This window comes from Engystomops pustulosus, chromosome 1 (genome assembly GCF_040894005.1).
Source record: "Engystomops pustulosus chromosome 1, aEngPut4.maternal, whole genome shotgun sequence".
NCBI classification, from domain to species: domain Eukaryota; kingdom Metazoa; phylum Chordata; class Amphibia; order Anura; family Leptodactylidae; genus Engystomops; species Engystomops pustulosus.
Genome location: NC_092411.1, coordinates 187,516,172 through 187,533,138, shown reverse-complemented (window position 1 = coordinate 187,533,138; position 16,967 = coordinate 187,516,172). Strand labels below are relative to the sequence as shown.

The window sequence follows — 16,967 nt, the reverse complement described above, 5'->3', positions numbered from 1 at the left end:
ACTGTTGTAGTACACTAATGAATATGACATGCTACATGCACACCCTCATTTTTTTGGGCCATGGGATAGTTGTTATTTCATGGTCCCATGTATTTCAATGGGTTCGCGAACACAGGTGTGTGAGCTGATGCAAATTTTGGAACAGGTCCTTCTCCTGTTTGTGGTTAAGCAGTCTTTTGTCTGTTTGTGGAATAGTATTGCATATGTCCACAAGTAGAGTAACACTGATCGAATACATGGTCTAGTGTGAGTAAATAACTGCACTCTTAGGTCGTGGACATACAGGTCAGGTGCATAGTATCTACATCTGCTAAAAATGGCTGACAGCCATGATTCCTTCACCAGAATCCGCTGCAGAAGTGACATGTTGCATACCTGTAGTGAGTGCTAACATCATGTGGATGAGATTAGTATGGAATCATGGCTCCTGACAAGCTATGCCTCAGCAGCCAAACCATAGCGATACCGATTCTTGTTTCCTTGGCCTTAGGGGACTTATAAGCTTCTTGTTTACCATGTGATTATTTTAAAACTGTATCATCACATAATTACTGTAATAAAATACTGTCAGCTGTGTGTGAATAAAGAAATGTGCCCTAATGTACTGTACATATGAAAAGCATGTATTATTGTACAAGGCTATCCTATGTGCATTAAATGCATCACTAAATACTATTTTTTAGGATTCATATCTCGGTGCAGATTCCACATCAGGATGGCATGCTGCCACTTATCTCTACAATGCCACTCCATAACCTTCACTTCTTGCTTTCCGAGTCTGTTTATCGCCATCAGCATGTATGCTCTAATCTTGTCACCATCCGGGATTTGAAAGGCATTTCAGGTACTGTGCTTGAAGATACTATATGTGTACATATTTCATTATGTATTTTGCTTCTACTTGTATTAGACCTGATTTATTTTACTATTCTTAGATCAAGACTGTGTTGGGAGAGACCATTATTCTATTTATCGGACTGAATTAAGAGCATTTTGAAGCATATACATACCCAAAATGCTTGCAGAATGCAGGTTCCAGAATTCAGTTATTATATGTAGCATGCTTCTTATGATTTTGTGTTTGTTTGCAGAAGCTGGCTTCCTGGATGAGGTGACATATGACAGCATTGCTGTTGGTCCAGGTTATGATCGCCCTTACCAGTTTGATCCCAATGTCAGGGAACCAAAGACAGTTCAGTTGTACAAGCACCTAAACCTGAAGAGTTGCATTTGGACTTTTGATGCATATTATGACATGACAGAACTCATTGATGTCTGTGGTGGAGCTGTGACAGCAGATTTCCAGGTGATAAAAATGTATATACGGTATCTATATAAACATCTTCTATTTTGTTCCAGAAAAGGCATTATTGTGTCTTAGAGTTCCAAAACAATATCAAGCACTTCTAGTGTAAGCCCAGTTCCCTGGCTATTATACAGAATAATCATCAGAATAAACCAATCCTATGAAGTAAGATGGGTATCAAATAAAACTTAACTTTTAATTACTTAAAATAAAAAGTGTCACCAAACACAACACTAAATCATCACTAAATCTCGTCCGGGAACACACTATTAACGAAATAACAAACAGATGGTTCCTTCTTGGGTCAACTTTGACTTGTGTGTTTTAGGGTAAGAAAAACTTTACTTTTTTGATATGTTGACCCACTATGAGACTTTGTCAGAAGTTTTGCATTTATTTTAGTCTGGCCACATATGCAGAGTTTTCCAGAATGGGATAAGGAAAACCACCATGGCCCTTTTAGCTACCTTGTAAGGCAGTTCCCTTGACATCAAGCATGACCTACGAGAGGCCTTGTGACGTGATGCGGGAATAAAACCAAACTAGTATATCTATTCCAGAAGGAACATACTGTAGACATCACTGTATATACCTGATTGGTTCTCCTAGTTTTATCTAATCATGATTAAAAGTAAAATTTTATATGGACCATTTATGCTCTTCTGCTACATTCCATATTGGTGACGTAAGTTGGGGGACTACTCCACCCAACTAATTGTACTATTCAAACATGACACTAAAGCCCAAACTGTTATTTACAGCAAAATACATACATTGTCCTAATACTGTCAGGTTAAAAAGTAATAGGCCCCTTAGGAATATGCAAGTATTGCCAATATTGATGCATATAGAAATAAAGTGATGGTAAAAGGGTGGATGTTACCATGAGTCAGTTGCGGAGGGTTCTCTTGAGGGGTTTGCTGCATTGCCATTGCCCTGGTTACAGACATTGATGTACCCCTATCTTAGTCATTGAGCCTAGTCCCCCAAGTGATTGGCTCCCCCCTAACAAGGGAGGTCCCATAGTATCCCTACAGAGGCTCCATGTCCCTGCTGCCTAGTATAATCTAACTACCTCACTATGCTTTTCTTCTCTAATATCCAGGGATTCTTGGATAGGTACACTTTTGTATAACTCCTCACACAGTGGTATCTAAACCTCTACGCTGGTATGTGCACCATACAAATGTCGTGTGTGCCAAATATCAGCTGTGTTTTGTGACACCCCCACCACGCACCTTTGAATTAGAATCTCGCTTTTTTGAATGAGTTGAACAGCATACAGTCTGGTGAACTCAGTGGCGTAACTAGGAGAGGCAGGGCCCCATAGCAGACTTCTGAATGGGGCCCTCCTTCCCCCTTAAAAAATATACATATTTATATACTCACATGTGAGTTACAGTATACATAGTACACATATAGAGGATAATGCAGTATATATACACATCAGCCATTCTGTACACATACAGCATATATACATTGCATGTATGTCATACACATATTATGTTGTACAATGTGCAGCATAATATGTATATAATGGGGTACATCCTCCATTCTTTAGTTTGTCATTCTTTAGTTTGGATGATGGGGCCCCCTGATGCTGTGGGCCCCATAGCAGCTGCTATGGCTGCTTCCACTGTAGTTACGCCCCTGGGTGAACTGATGGGTCATGGACAATTTGCAAATGATTGTATCTGCTGCTGATGTATTGGTGACACATACCAGCTGCTTACATTAGGTTATACTATTCACTTACTATTAGATGGATGAATAATACAAATGAACAAATGTCTTGAGTGCGAGTGCCCTATTTTATTTCACACAATTTAAGCTCTCTATAAATGAAAGCATTTTTGGACTGCAAACATCAGCTTTGCAGTCCATTAATTTTCTATTAAGCAATAGATAATGTCTGGGCTGGAATAGGACCTGCTTTGAGTTTTGGGGCTTCGGCATTTGGCTCATACAGTTGAGCCCATGGATAGGAATTTGTTTGTGTGCTATCCATTGAATCAAAACCTAGCACTTTGACAAAAAACAATGTTAGTGTACATGAGGGCTAATTTTAATTCTGTCCCTACTTTGTACTCGCAACTGTCAATGTATTTTGATAAAGACGCCCTAGATCAAAAAATATATAATTACAAAATTTTTCAAAAAATTCCTATGACAGTAAATATGCATATTAATCTTCAACAGGTGCGGGACTCTGCCCAGTCCTTTCTGACAGTTCATGTTCCTCTGTACGTGTCCTACATTTATGTCACTGCACCAAGGGGATGGGCTTCTTTGGAGCATCACACTGAGATGGAATTCTCTTTCTTCTACGACACAGTTCTCTGGAGAACAGGTAAAATGTCCTGCTGGTTTGACACCTGTTTTATAATGATAAAAATATGAAGCATTTAGCTGCTGAATGTCTGTCCAGCGAAAGAAAAATGCGTAGTAAATACATGATTAAACATTTGTTATTGCTACCCCTTGTTTATATACATACTTGCTGCTTTCAGATATGCCGCTGAATATGTTTCTACCAGGAAGGGATGACACATTCTGCTGATGTATGGCATTTACACTGTAATCATAGGTATAAAGAGAATTAGTCAAATTGTTATTATGGACCATTTATGCTCAACAGTGGATGGGGGGTACAGTGGAACAAAGCTGGTTAGGAGACAGAAATTTACAGAGAAAACTAAAAGGGTCTGATATCTAACCCAAGTTTTATTTAGTTACCTCAGGTCCTCTGTGTCGAGCCACATAATAAAGGTATACTGTACTTAAAGGGGTATTCCCATTTAAGCAAATTAATGTCATTAATGTATGCAATGTAATTGCATTTCTGTATCATTTCCTTGTGGTTTTCTAGATCTCAGCTTGCTGTGCTTCTATAGAAAGCTTCTGCGTCTACATCCAGTGGAAAGAAATCTGACCATGGTCACACATGTGCACAGATAGTTATGTCACAGAGAGTAATCAGAGCTGGGTATTATAATGAGGCGTGGTCCTTTGTAACCACGGTCAGGTTTCTGTCCACAGGAAGTAAAGCTTTCTATAGAATGGCAGCAAGCAGAGATCTAGAAAACCACGAGTAATTGATAAAGAAATTATATTGGAAAGTTTCAGGCTGTAAGTGGAAATGAAATGCTCACATAGTAGTGCTGCAGCTAAATACATTCTTCAAGTCTATTAAAATTACTGCACAAATTACTGAACAAAAGAATACATTTGGTAAACGTTCTGTTATGTGTTTTAATGCAGGAATTCAGACCGACAGTGTCCTTTCTGCAAGACTTCAGATTATAAGAATATATATCCGGGAAGATGGTCGCCTGGTCATTGAGTTTAAAACCCATGCTAAGTTCAGAGGTCATTTTTTTTTTCAATCTTTTGCTCATGTACGCTGGACTGTAAATTGTCATTTATCTAGTGTTCATTTTCCTTAAAAGAGTTGTCCTGGATTACAAAAAAGTTGATATGTGGCTGGAAGGGGGGTGTAAAAATAAAAAACCTGTCATACCTACCTCTCTCCCATTCACAGCGCCGCCCATTACTGCAAGCCTCAGTTGGTATTCAGAGGTAGTCAGTGGTGTCCCGACCACTGCCATGCACCTGCTACAGCATTAGTTTCAGGCTGTAGCAGGTGAGCGGCATTTGCTAGGACGGTGCCACCGGGCTTTGGAAACCTATAGAGACCATCAAGGTGATGGGCAGCACATTGGCTGAACGGGAGCAACCAAGGAGTTGAGTATCAGAGGTTTATTGTTTTAATGCATGCCTACCCTGCAAAATCAATTTTTTTCCAATTGCCGACAACAAATTGCTATGTGATAATATTTCAACTAACAATGTATAATAAATTAAATAAAATGTATTTAGGTGGTGATTTAATTAAACTTTAGTGTTCACTTTAATAATCTGTGGTTCTTTATTTTTTTCCCCACAGGCCAGTTTGTTATGGATCATCATACTCTTCCAGAAATGAAGTCTCGTATAATGGCACCTGACCACTTAGGGGGCATTGAATTTGACCTTCACCCATTGTGGAGTGCACAGACATTTGACTCTCCATATCAGCTATGGAGAGCAACAAGTTCATACAGCAGGTAAAATATACATAAGAATATAGTAAGCATCATGCAGACATATTTTTTAATATGTTTAATTTTTAAGTTTTCTACTTTCCATTAAATGGGGTTTGCCCATGAAAGAAAATTCGCCATTTTCAATCCCCTAGTGATGTTAGCACAATAAAGATCATTTTTTTACCCTTTACAATTTTACTCAAGTTTTATTGCGGTTTTAGACTGATTAGTGCAAACTTCCAGGGTGTGGTTGGGTACTCTCGAAGCACACACTTCATGACCCATCTAGTGCTGTGAGCCGACAGCGTGGTTAGATTATCAGGGTACATTGTCTATATGCACTTATTTACCTTCTGAGCATTGTACTAGTATGTGACACAGAGATTAAACAGATCAGAGATTAGATGATGAGATCCATAAGATGCCTATTAAACACAATGACACAGTTAGCTCTCCTATATCTCTGCTATTCCACAACATTCTGCTAGATCTGCTGTGCCTTCCTCCCCCTCTCCAGATAAAGAACCTATCTGTCTGTAGCTTTACACTGCTCACGCTGCTGCTGGCAGGAATTCAGTATCTTAAATTGTCTTAAATTCAGTCACTTAAATTGTGTACATCAGGACTGACAGAGACGGGTTGGACTTATATCTGTGAATTGCTGTATTTTTTGTAAATAACAGTGAATTAGATAATGTGTTGTTTTGTCATCCTGAGTACATTTAAAAAAACTTGTCTTTGTGGGACTTCCCCTTTAACCCCCTAAACGCAGAAAGACGTTCCTGAACGTCCTGTTGCGTAGGGGGGGGGAGTATGAAGTGGGCTCACGGGCTAAGCCCTCCTCATACTCACCGGTTGTTTGCTGCACAATGGAGCAAACACCTGTTGCTAACACCTGCGATTGGTGCATGCTATTTCAATAAGGGCAGGAGACAGACAGATAAACTTCTGTAGAATCACAGACTGGGATGGAGGGACTGATAGGGAGCAGGGAGATCTTGTACTTCACTATTCTGTGCAGGAGACATCTGCATACGTATTCAGTTCTGCTGCATTCACTGTTCTGCAGACTTTCAGCTCTGCTAGATTCACTGAAACATGGCTACCTCCTCTGTGAGAAGGGAGAAGCAGCCCCTCCCCTCCCAGGAATTCGTAGTTTGTTTACACTTTGTTTCTCTGACGGAATCCAGGGCTTATCAGCACATGGAGAGGAGGCAGCCATTGCATCACTAAGGTAATCTGGGGGCCATAACAAGGAATCTACTGCATATAGATAATAAAGATAATAGGCTAAGTTGTTTTACGTCCCAAGAGATATTGATTTATGAAAAATAAAAAACCTTTACAGTTACTCTTCCATTATTTTTAGCAGAGAAAAATTGTCCAGTCTGCAACATTATTTTTACTATAAAAAAACCCCTATTAGAGCCCCAACAGTGCAGATACCACAATTGTGAGCAGGGGTTTGGGTGGCAGCCCTCCTTTAGATCAGTGGTAGCCCGGCAAGTTTTTGTTCATATAAAAATGTCTAATGAGGTCCTGGTAGATGGTAAAACGTTTGCCACCTTGAAAACGTGGTACTTTAATCACAGAACTCATTTCTCGGGAAACAGGAAAAATAGCATCTAGAGTCAAAAGGTAAAATATAAGTTATAGCAATATTATTACATTTAAATAAATCAAACGTTTGGATGTCCCTTTTTTATGGTCTCTAAGGCCACCCAATGGGGGAAATGTACTAATCCTTGTCCGCTAGATCTTATTTTTTGCTGTGTGGTTTCATAGTACCAATTCTTGAATTCTGTGTAAGGCGTATCATGAAGGCACTTCCACCCTTTTTGTTTATGTATATGGGCACTACACTTTTTCTTACATTGTATGTATACTGAAATTGGGCATTGATACTGTTCTACAGTCCCCCCACACATAATTCTGCCCATGAATTACAAGTATTTGCTAATTTATTGGCAAAACTTAAATTTGCATTATAATTTAGACCCTGTACTCAGTACTTAACTGAAGCACCTTTGGCACCCATTACAGTCTTCAAAGGGTATGATATCACATGGTTTATACACACACAGATTGTGTGTGTATTGCAATTTCTGCAGTTCTTTTTGAATTATTCTATTAAGTGTGATCAGGTTGCCTGGGGACAGATGGCAGTTAAGCATTTTTAGTTTCTCAATAGATGTTCAGTTGGGTTTGAATAAGGACAAATGTGTACAATCTGGGGAGAGGAGCGAGGCCATTGGTGTCCATTGATTTTATATGGTCTCTGCTGGAAACGCAGCAAAGACTTCAGCTGAAATCTCCACCAGTTCTGACCTGGCACAGATTTAACCCGCACCACAACGTTACACTACGTCCCTTCGGCTACATGCTAAGCGCACCGGGACACAGTATAACATCCAGCTTCTGGGACCGGCTCACGAACGGAGCCGGTACCAGAAGCAGCGGCGGTCAGATGTCTATCACAGCTGACACTGCGTTGTAACACCCGAGTTCGGAGCCGAGTTGACCGCGACGTGTAAGGGTGTTCCTGTGCCGCTTACCGGGGGATCCGATCCACTTCTGGGCAGGCCCGAGGACTGCCATGTGCCCTGGAGCTGCCTGATGTCCGAGGCAGTCAGACCCCTTCCAGATCTGACTGTAAACTGTCTGTGCATGCACAAACACAGAAAAAAAGCCACATATTTGGTATTGCCGTAACAATCTGCATAATAAAACAGAATCGTTACTTGACCTGCACGGTAAACGCGGGGGAAAAAACAGCAAAAAAACGTTCCGAAAAAAGATAATTTTTAATTAATACCTTTAAAAAAATGATCTAAAAAGTGATTCAAAAAATGTTACGCACTCTAAAATAAGACCACTCTAAAATGAACAAAATTGTCTCCAAATTAGTTTTTATTCAGTAAAATTGAATAAAATACACAAAACCCCCACATATTTGGTATCGCTACATCCGTAACAATCTGGATAATAAAATAGAATCGTTATTGGACCTGCAAAATGAACCCCGTAAAAAAACAAACCTCAAAAACGCTGCAAAAAAAAGATTTTCAATTAATACCCTTTAAAAAATGAAAAGTGATTTAAAAAAGTTAGCAGTCTAAAATAAGACCACTAAAAAGAACAAAAAATAAATCCCTAACCAGATTTGTAAGCCGAAAAATAAAAAAGTTATGCAGATGAAAGTCAGTGATGCTAAAATTTACATTTTTGCATAATTACTTTTTATTCAGTAAAATGGGAAAAAATTTTTAAAAAAAACTATATAAATAAGGTCTTTTCGTAATCGTGGAGACCCATTGAATAAAAATAAACGGCAAAAAGAAAACGGTATGATAAACGGCCAAAAAAAAAAAATACAAAAATATTTCCTAAAAATTGATGATTTTCATTTCCTCCACCAACAAAGAGTTAATAAAATCTCACCAATTAGCTATAGATGCCCCAAAATTATGTACCAGAAAAGTGCATCTCATGTGGCAAAAAAATAAGCCCCTATAGATCCACAATAAAAAAAAACAAAAAAAATTATAGCCTGTACAATGTGACATAGTAAATCTGATTTGGATGGCGCCTCCTTCCCTCCAATGCCCGGCCGTGCGCCCATACAGCAGGTTACCACCACATATATGGTATCGGTGTACTCGGGAGAAATTGGGTATCAAACTTTGTGGAGCCTTTTTTCATTTAATCCATTACAAATGTTTAATTTTCCACCCAAAATGAATGTATTGTCAAAAAATATTACAATTTGTAGACCACATCTCCATTTTGTTTTAACCCCTATAAAACACCTAAGGGATTAACAAACTTCTTAAAAGTGGTTTTTCATACGTTGAGGGGTGTAGTTTCCATAATGGGGTAATTTATGAGTCTAGCTATTATTTAGGCCTCTCACAGTCAATTAAAAGTTGAGCAGGTCCATCTAAATATTAGTTTTGGTGATTTTCCCAAAAATTTGAAAAATGGCACCCAAATTCTGAGCCTCATAACATTCTAGTAAAATATCTGGAATCTTAAAAAACCATGGCAACATAAAGCAGACATTTGGGAAATGTAAGTTATGAATTTATTTGGGTGCTATGACTATCTGCATCAAAAGTAGTACGAACAGTACGCAGCAGGGGGGAAATTAATCCCTTCCCACCTTTTTCGATTTTACATTTAATTTTTTTTTTGCTCTCCTTTAAAAATCCATAACTTTTTATTTATTTAATTATAGAGCTTTATATGAGCTTGTTTCCTACATAACCAATTATATTTACATCCTAGTGGCGTTATTTAATTGACCAATGCTGTGTACTGGGAAGTGTCAGTCGTGGGTATTACGTGTCTGAAAGGGGTTAAGACTGGTCCTCAATACACCAGTGTATTGATGTGTACGTTGTACGGATATACCCAAATACACTTTTAAGTTTCTACAATTCTTATTGTCGATGGCTAAATTAGCCATTCGATTTGGTGAAATATAAGCTATGGTAGATAATGGTAAATTATATTTTTACCTTCATGCTATCTGTACAGTTTTCGGCACTGCTGCATATTGGGGAAGCAGGAACTCTGTGCATTTCAATATGGTGTGGTCAATACATGTGAATTTGCAATTATACTGTATAAATCTTTGCTTTTCCTTTACCTTTCAGAAAAGACTATTCTGGAGAGTATACCATTTACTTGATTCCATGCACTGTGCAACCAACACAGTCATGGGTAGATCCTGGGGATAAACCTCTTGCCTGCACAGCACATGCTCCAGAAAGGTCAGTATAGATAGGCATAGATAGTGTGTTTGCTATGTACTTAGTTGCCAACTGGTTTGAGTTATACTTTTACATGCTCTTTGACAAAATGTAATACTCTGCTCTGATTCCATACTATCCGCACTTCATCCTTAATATAACACCAAAATGGGACTGTGAGACTAATAAACTTTTCTCTTTAAAAAGGAAAAAACTTTATTTTATACATAACATATACAAAAATTGCTTTAAAAAAAAGAGACAAAAGAAAGCCTTGCTCACCTCCTTTATGGCGACTCTCGATGCACGTAAAAAACATCCCCAAGAACTTCAAGCACAACATGAAGGAACTAAAAAATCCAGCACTGACTGGAGAATCACAATTTCAGTTATTTATTTCGATAAGCATGTAGCATAGAGGTGTGTATAGAAACTCAAAACACATTCCAGGTACCTATGTGTCTCGCTTTGCAGCTTAATCACAGTCAACTTGCATACAATGTCAACACTCTTTTAAACTCACACGCTCAGACAAAGGCGCGTGACGTCACTATCACATGACCAAAGTCATAAATAAGATCGGCTTAGACTGTCTCCGTCTTCCCTCTTTTCTTGTGTAGTACATCTCAAAACTTGTTAAAAACATATACAAAAGGTAATAGGTAGTATAGTCTTGTGAGGTACGCATATAAGATTTGATAGACATCAGCCAGGAATTCTAAATACAATTACAACTACCACAAACATGGACAATTTATTATGTTGCAAAAAACATTCCCTGTACTTTATGGTGATATTAGGAGAACAATACTCCTGCATAAAGACAAAAACTGTCAACTATATATGAGAAAAGGTAAAAATGTCCATTTAGCCGCCATAGAATGAAAAATACAAATAATTAATATCCTTTCAAAATATAAATATAATTCATTGGCCAAAAAGATATCAGAAACATATTTCAGTAATGGCACAAAATCAGGTCCCGACTTTGATTTAAACCATATGGTTGTCTAGTTTTTAAAATGAACATCCAATATGTTTCTCTGTCCATTCATTTTATTTCTGTGGTTTCCTCCCCGAGTGGGTTTTTGTCACTTTCTCAATCCCTTTCCAGGAAAACAAACGTCCCTCTGAGTTTTGCGAAAGATATTTAGAATGGTGTTTTTTTAGGTCTTTCTAATGCGTGTTTACAAAGAGTTAATTGTACATCTCACGTATTGTTTATGGCATGTTGTACAAGTTATTGAATATACTACAAATGTAGTGTTACAATTGTGTGTTGTTAACACTAGAAGATAATTTATTAGTGATGGATATAAAGCCACATACCAAACATTTTGTACGACCACACCTATGGTTACCTGTAACCATGTGTACAGGCGGTCCCCTACTTAAGGACACCCAACTTACAGACAACCCATAGTTACAGAAAGACCCCTCTGACCTCTGCTGAAGCTTTCTGAATGCTTTCCTATAGTCCCAGGCTGCAATAATCAGCTGTAAGATGTCTGTAATGAAGCTTTATTGATAATCCTTGGTCCAACTACAGCAAAAAATGTTTAAACTCCAATTGTCATTGGGGCCAAAAACATTTTTGTCTGGATCTACAATTATAAAATATACAGTTTCGACTTGCATACAAATTCAACTTAAGAACAAACCACTGGACCCTATCTTGTACGTAACCCGGGGACTGCCTGTAGTTTGTTTGTTTATCAGGAATGCTCTTAAACAGACGAGAGGAAATTTGTGTCACTTTTTATTCATTTTTTTATGTTATGTAAAATGGTGCAAAACTCATGTTTTAAACATTTGGGCGCTGTTTTCTGTTATGTGGGGTTCACCGCCAGCAATAACAGTTTTTATAAGTATTTTGATCGTGCATTTTGAGATGTTTTAATACTGAATGGGTTTAATAATGAAATAAAAAGAGAATTGGCTAAAACAGAGAATAAACTTAGATAAAAACATATGTCTAATAGGGTAAGATCTATTTTTTAAAAAGCACCTACAATAGGTTCATTAATTTCCCCAAGTCTATTTAAGAGCATTCCCGATACACAAACTACACATTTCCTGGAATGGGATTTAGAAAGTGACAAAAACCCACAAGGGGAGGTGACCACAGGAAAAAATTTAATGAAAACATATTGGATGTTCATTTTAAAAACCAGAAACATATGGTTTAAATCTAAGAAAGGACCTGATTTTGTGCTATTACTGAAATACATGTTTCTATTATCTTTTTGGCCGATAATTAGAATGAAAAACACATTATATTAATATCCTTTCAACATATAAGGTGGCTAAATGGACATTTCTACCTTTTCTCATATATAGTTGCCAGTTTTTGTCTTTATGTATTGTTCTCATTCTAATATCACCATAAAGTACAGGGAATGTTTTTTGCAAACATAATAAATTGTCCATGTTTGTGATAGTTGTAATTGTATTTAGAATTCCTGGCTGATGTCTATCAAATCTTAAACGCTTACCTCACAAGACTATACTACCTATTACCTTTTGTATATGTTTTTAACAAGTTTTGAGATGTACTACACAAGAAAAGAGGGAAGACGGAGACAGTCTAAGCCGATCTTATTACTTTGGTTGTGATAGTGACGTCATGCGCCTTTGTCTGAGTGAGAGAGTTTGAGTTGTATGCAAGTAGAACATTATTAAACTGCAAAAGTGAAACACTTTACATCTATGCTATATGCTTTTATCAGAATAAAGAACTGAAATGATCATTTTCCCATCAGTGCCAGATTTTTTAGTTTCTTCATACAAATATATACTGTATACTTATAAAGAATGGCTGGACCATTATACAAGCTCTTTACCTCTTGTGTCACCCCTTCATCCTCATAGACTGTAAGTTCTTGTGAGCAGAGCGCTCACTCCTATTTGTTTTGTACTCTCTAACGTATTATTAAATGTGAAAATGTCCCCTACGATTTGTAAAGAGCTACAGAATTTGATGGAGCTATATAAATAAAGATTATTATTATTTTACAAAAATTGCTGTATAACAATTATGAATACAATCAAAGCATATATATTCAGTATCCAAATATCAGCTGTTAAAATAAGGATGGAAAAGGCAGGATCCACGAGACAGCTTCTGCTAGTTTTCACTAAATCAGACTACTGTGCCTGCCAGGGCCGGCTCCAGGTTTTAGTGGGCCCCTGGGCGACAGAGCCTTAGTGGGCCCCTCCGTGGACTGCCCTCCATTGGCACACTGCGCCCCCTCCCCCTGCGGACACACTGACCCTGGGGACACACTGATCCCCGCCCCCACCCCCCCGGCAGCACACTGAACCCCCCCCCTCCCCTGCGGACACACTGAGCCCGGACACACTGAAACCCCCCTGCTGACACAATGACCCCCTCCAGACACATTGAACCCCCCCCCCTCCCCCTGTGGACACAATGACCCCCCCTACTGACACACTAACACCCCCCCCTCTCCCCCTGTATACACACTGACCCCACCCCCACCCCCCCGTGGACACCCTCACTCCCCTCCGGAAAAGAAAAAAGAAAAAATTCACCTTTCCTGGTTCCCACGGAGCAGCGCCTGCAGCTGTCTCTGCCTGGGCCTCCCGTACGCGCCGGCTCTGAAGCCGGCACACGTGATCCGATGACGTCATCATGTGCGCCGGCTTCAAAGCCGTCGCATACCCTGCGGAGCGCTGCATCGTGGGAACCGGGACAGGTGAGTTTTAGATTCTTCCTCAAGTTTTAGATTCTGCCTCTATGCTGCGCTCCCGACCAGCGCAGCATAGAGGCAGAAAAGCGATCGTTCCGGATGGTGATCAATTGTACCAGTGTCTTATAGCGACACTGGTACAATTGATCCGGGGGCCCGAGTGGGCCCCTCCAGTACCCCGGGGCCCCGGCACTTGCCCGGGTTGGCCGGGTGCTGGCGCCGGGCCTGGTGCCTGCCAGTCGGTTTAAATATTGTTTTTAAATACAAAGACAAATAAAGTCCACAAACGTGACAGATGTAAATAATTTACAACAAGAGGTACTATAGGCCTGTAAATACTTTCACCTAAATCACTAAGGCATTTGGCTTAAAATGTGAATTGAGAAAAACACTGAATATACCTGTGGAGTTTCCTAGTCCCCTTCACCTCGAAACGCGTTTCGCAAATAGCTTATTCAGGAGACATACTCAGTATAACCTACTAGACACTTATGATTTTACAAAATTACATTACGTCTTACATTATATTTCTATTCTCAGGTTTTTAATTCCCATCGCCTTTCAGCAAACTAACCGTCCAGTGCCTGTTGTATATTCTTTAAACACTGAATTTCAGCTATGTAACAATGAAAAGATTTTTTTGATGGACCCTACTAAGACTGAGATGTCACTTGCAGAGATGGATTATAAAGGAGCATTCTCCAAAGGTAAATGATTTTACATTGCCTTTTGTCTCTTCCTGTTTGTATAATCTTGTAATTATGGCAAGATGTCGTTAACTGATGGCTGTCAATCAAGCACCAATAAAACACGCTGCCCAAATGAAGCAATTGGCAATACCCTAAAAAAAAAGTTTAAAAAATACAAAAACTTAATCTCTCTCCTTTTCTTAAACCACATTTATAAATACATAAAAGTATAAAAGCAAAATGCCCAGTCTATCAAAATATAACAGTAATTATAACAGTATACATACAGTATACACAAATTACATTTGAAATTACACTACCAAATGTCCAAATTGCTGCTTTTTTGCCAATTCTCTAATCTTTAAAATTTCTCTGATACCATTCCCTCAGGAATGAAAGGCATTCACCCCTCCCTCAAGAATTCTTTTCAAGTCACTCACAGCCAATGTATCTCTCAAGTCCCTCTTTTCCCCCTCCCACAGGAATTCTGTAGAATTTTATAACTTGCTGTATCTCATTCCTGAAGAAGTGGGAATGAGGTATGTGAGCAGAGTTCTGAATTCAGCAGAGGCTGAGTTGAAGGCGTACCCCTTTTCGGGAAGCTGTAGGCTCAGATTGAAAAACATGAATATACGGTACTCTGCTCAAATTAAAGATATTGATCGGACATATATGGAGTCCACTTTATGAATAGACACTGGAAATTTTACAGGCTTGGGACTGAACAATATAGGGGTAATTGTACTGATGTATTATAGCATTTTCTAAAGACAAGTTTAGTTAGTGTGAGTTAGTTTAACTGACAGGTTACCTCGAAGGGTTATACAGTCCCCAAATTGCTGTCAATAAAAACCTTACCTAGCTCTGTAGTTTTAAGTATAAAAAAATTACAGAAAACCGCAATATATCTTTTTATGAGATTTTATTTATTTATTTGATAAAAAAAATGTAAACTACCGTATATACTCGAGTATAAGCCGACCCGAGTATAAGCCGAGACCCCTAATTTTGACACAAAAAACCTGGAAAAACCTATTGACTCGAGTATAAGCCGAGGGTGGGAAATAATTGGTCACAGCCCCCCCAGTATATAGCCTGCCAGACCCCTGGAGTATATAGCCAGCCAGCCCCTGTGGTATATAGCCAGCCAGCCCGCCCCCTGGAGTTTATATGCTTCCTGTCTGCCCCCTCGAGTATATAGCCTGCCCCCTCGAGTACATAGCCTGCCAGCCCCTCCCGGACCGGCACCATGACGTCAGCCGCAAGCTGACATCATAGCGTGTGCCGATGCGGCTGATGTCAGGAAAACTGTGACGGACCAGGACCCAATGTTGGAGCCGCGATGGATGGCAAGAGCATCAGAAGGTGAGTTCACGTTACTTTTTCCTTGACTCGAGTATAAGCCAAGTTGGGGGTTTTTCAGCACATTTTTTGTGCTGAAAAACTAGGCTTATACTCGAGTATATAAGGTATATAAATCTACTATTTCTATTAAACAGTACAGTAAAATGTAAAATCAGTAATCAGGCAAGTAAAAAATTGTGCAGTTATGTTTGTTTTTTTTTTTAGTCAATCTCACTTCCTAGTACAAAACACTGTAATAGTACCATTTAATATACTAACAATATGTTTTGTAGAAATAAAGCCTGTGTAACTAGAACAATTAAAAAAAGGTTTTGTTAGGGAGCTAAAAAAATCTAATTTAAATGGGATGTGGCGTTAAAGGATGATAAAGGGGGGTTTGGGATTGGGTTTCTATTCAGTTCCTCTAGGCTTCAGTGGTTCTGTCCAGCCCCTTAGTCTGTGCTATTTACCATAAGCACCCACTCCAGTCCTTCATATATCACAGGAATAACATACAACCCTCGCAGATACTTATATACAAAAAAGACTTTACTAACAACATACATGTGTGAAAGTAACTACATAAAATACAATACAAGATACATAGAGAACACAACTGCACACAAACCTCTTTTCCTGGCCCCCAGTAATGTGTATGTATATACAATATAATCTAATACTACAGCCGCTCCTGGATATACCCTGAAGCAGGAGTCACATCCAATACCTGACCATATACATGTACATATAGAGACTCATGCACAATAGCATCTATATATCTACTCCTCCAATACACGTGCAGGGCACAGATCCACGTGTGAATGGGATACGGCTACAGGATGTACATGTAGTTACACTAATATATACACACTCACTGTAAACACTTAGTTATGTATATATATATGGTAAAACACATAACACCTGGAATATCTATAGGTACACGTATAAAGTCTACTATATTATAAGTACTATGTTATAATTACTCTTATAAAGTTATATACATACACAGAAAGCACACACAATATATGACCTGGTTCCTTGTTAAGTGCTGTTCGTCCGGGGGGGCCAGGAGGCAA

General features: G+C 38.8%; 1 protein-coding gene across 1 annotated transcript in view; it reads left to right on the top strand.

The window, feature by feature from the left end:
- The window catches only part of FRAS1 (Fraser extracellular matrix complex subunit 1), a 340,675-nt gene that overhangs the window by 320,300 nt on the left and 3,408 nt on the right, over window positions 1-16,967 (top strand). The window contains exons 65-71 of the mRNA XM_072115515.1: window positions 684-844; window positions 1,092-1,306; window positions 3,506-3,656; window positions 4,568-4,675; window positions 5,253-5,412; window positions 10,050-10,166; window positions 14,399-14,565. Coding sequence (XP_071971616.1) covers window positions 684-844; window positions 1,092-1,306; window positions 3,506-3,656; window positions 4,568-4,675; window positions 5,253-5,412; window positions 10,050-10,166; window positions 14,399-14,565 — 1,079 coding nt within the window. The remainder of the gene's footprint in view (window positions 1-683; window positions 845-1,091; window positions 1,307-3,505; window positions 3,657-4,567; window positions 4,676-5,252; window positions 5,413-10,049; window positions 10,167-14,398; window positions 14,566-16,967) is intronic.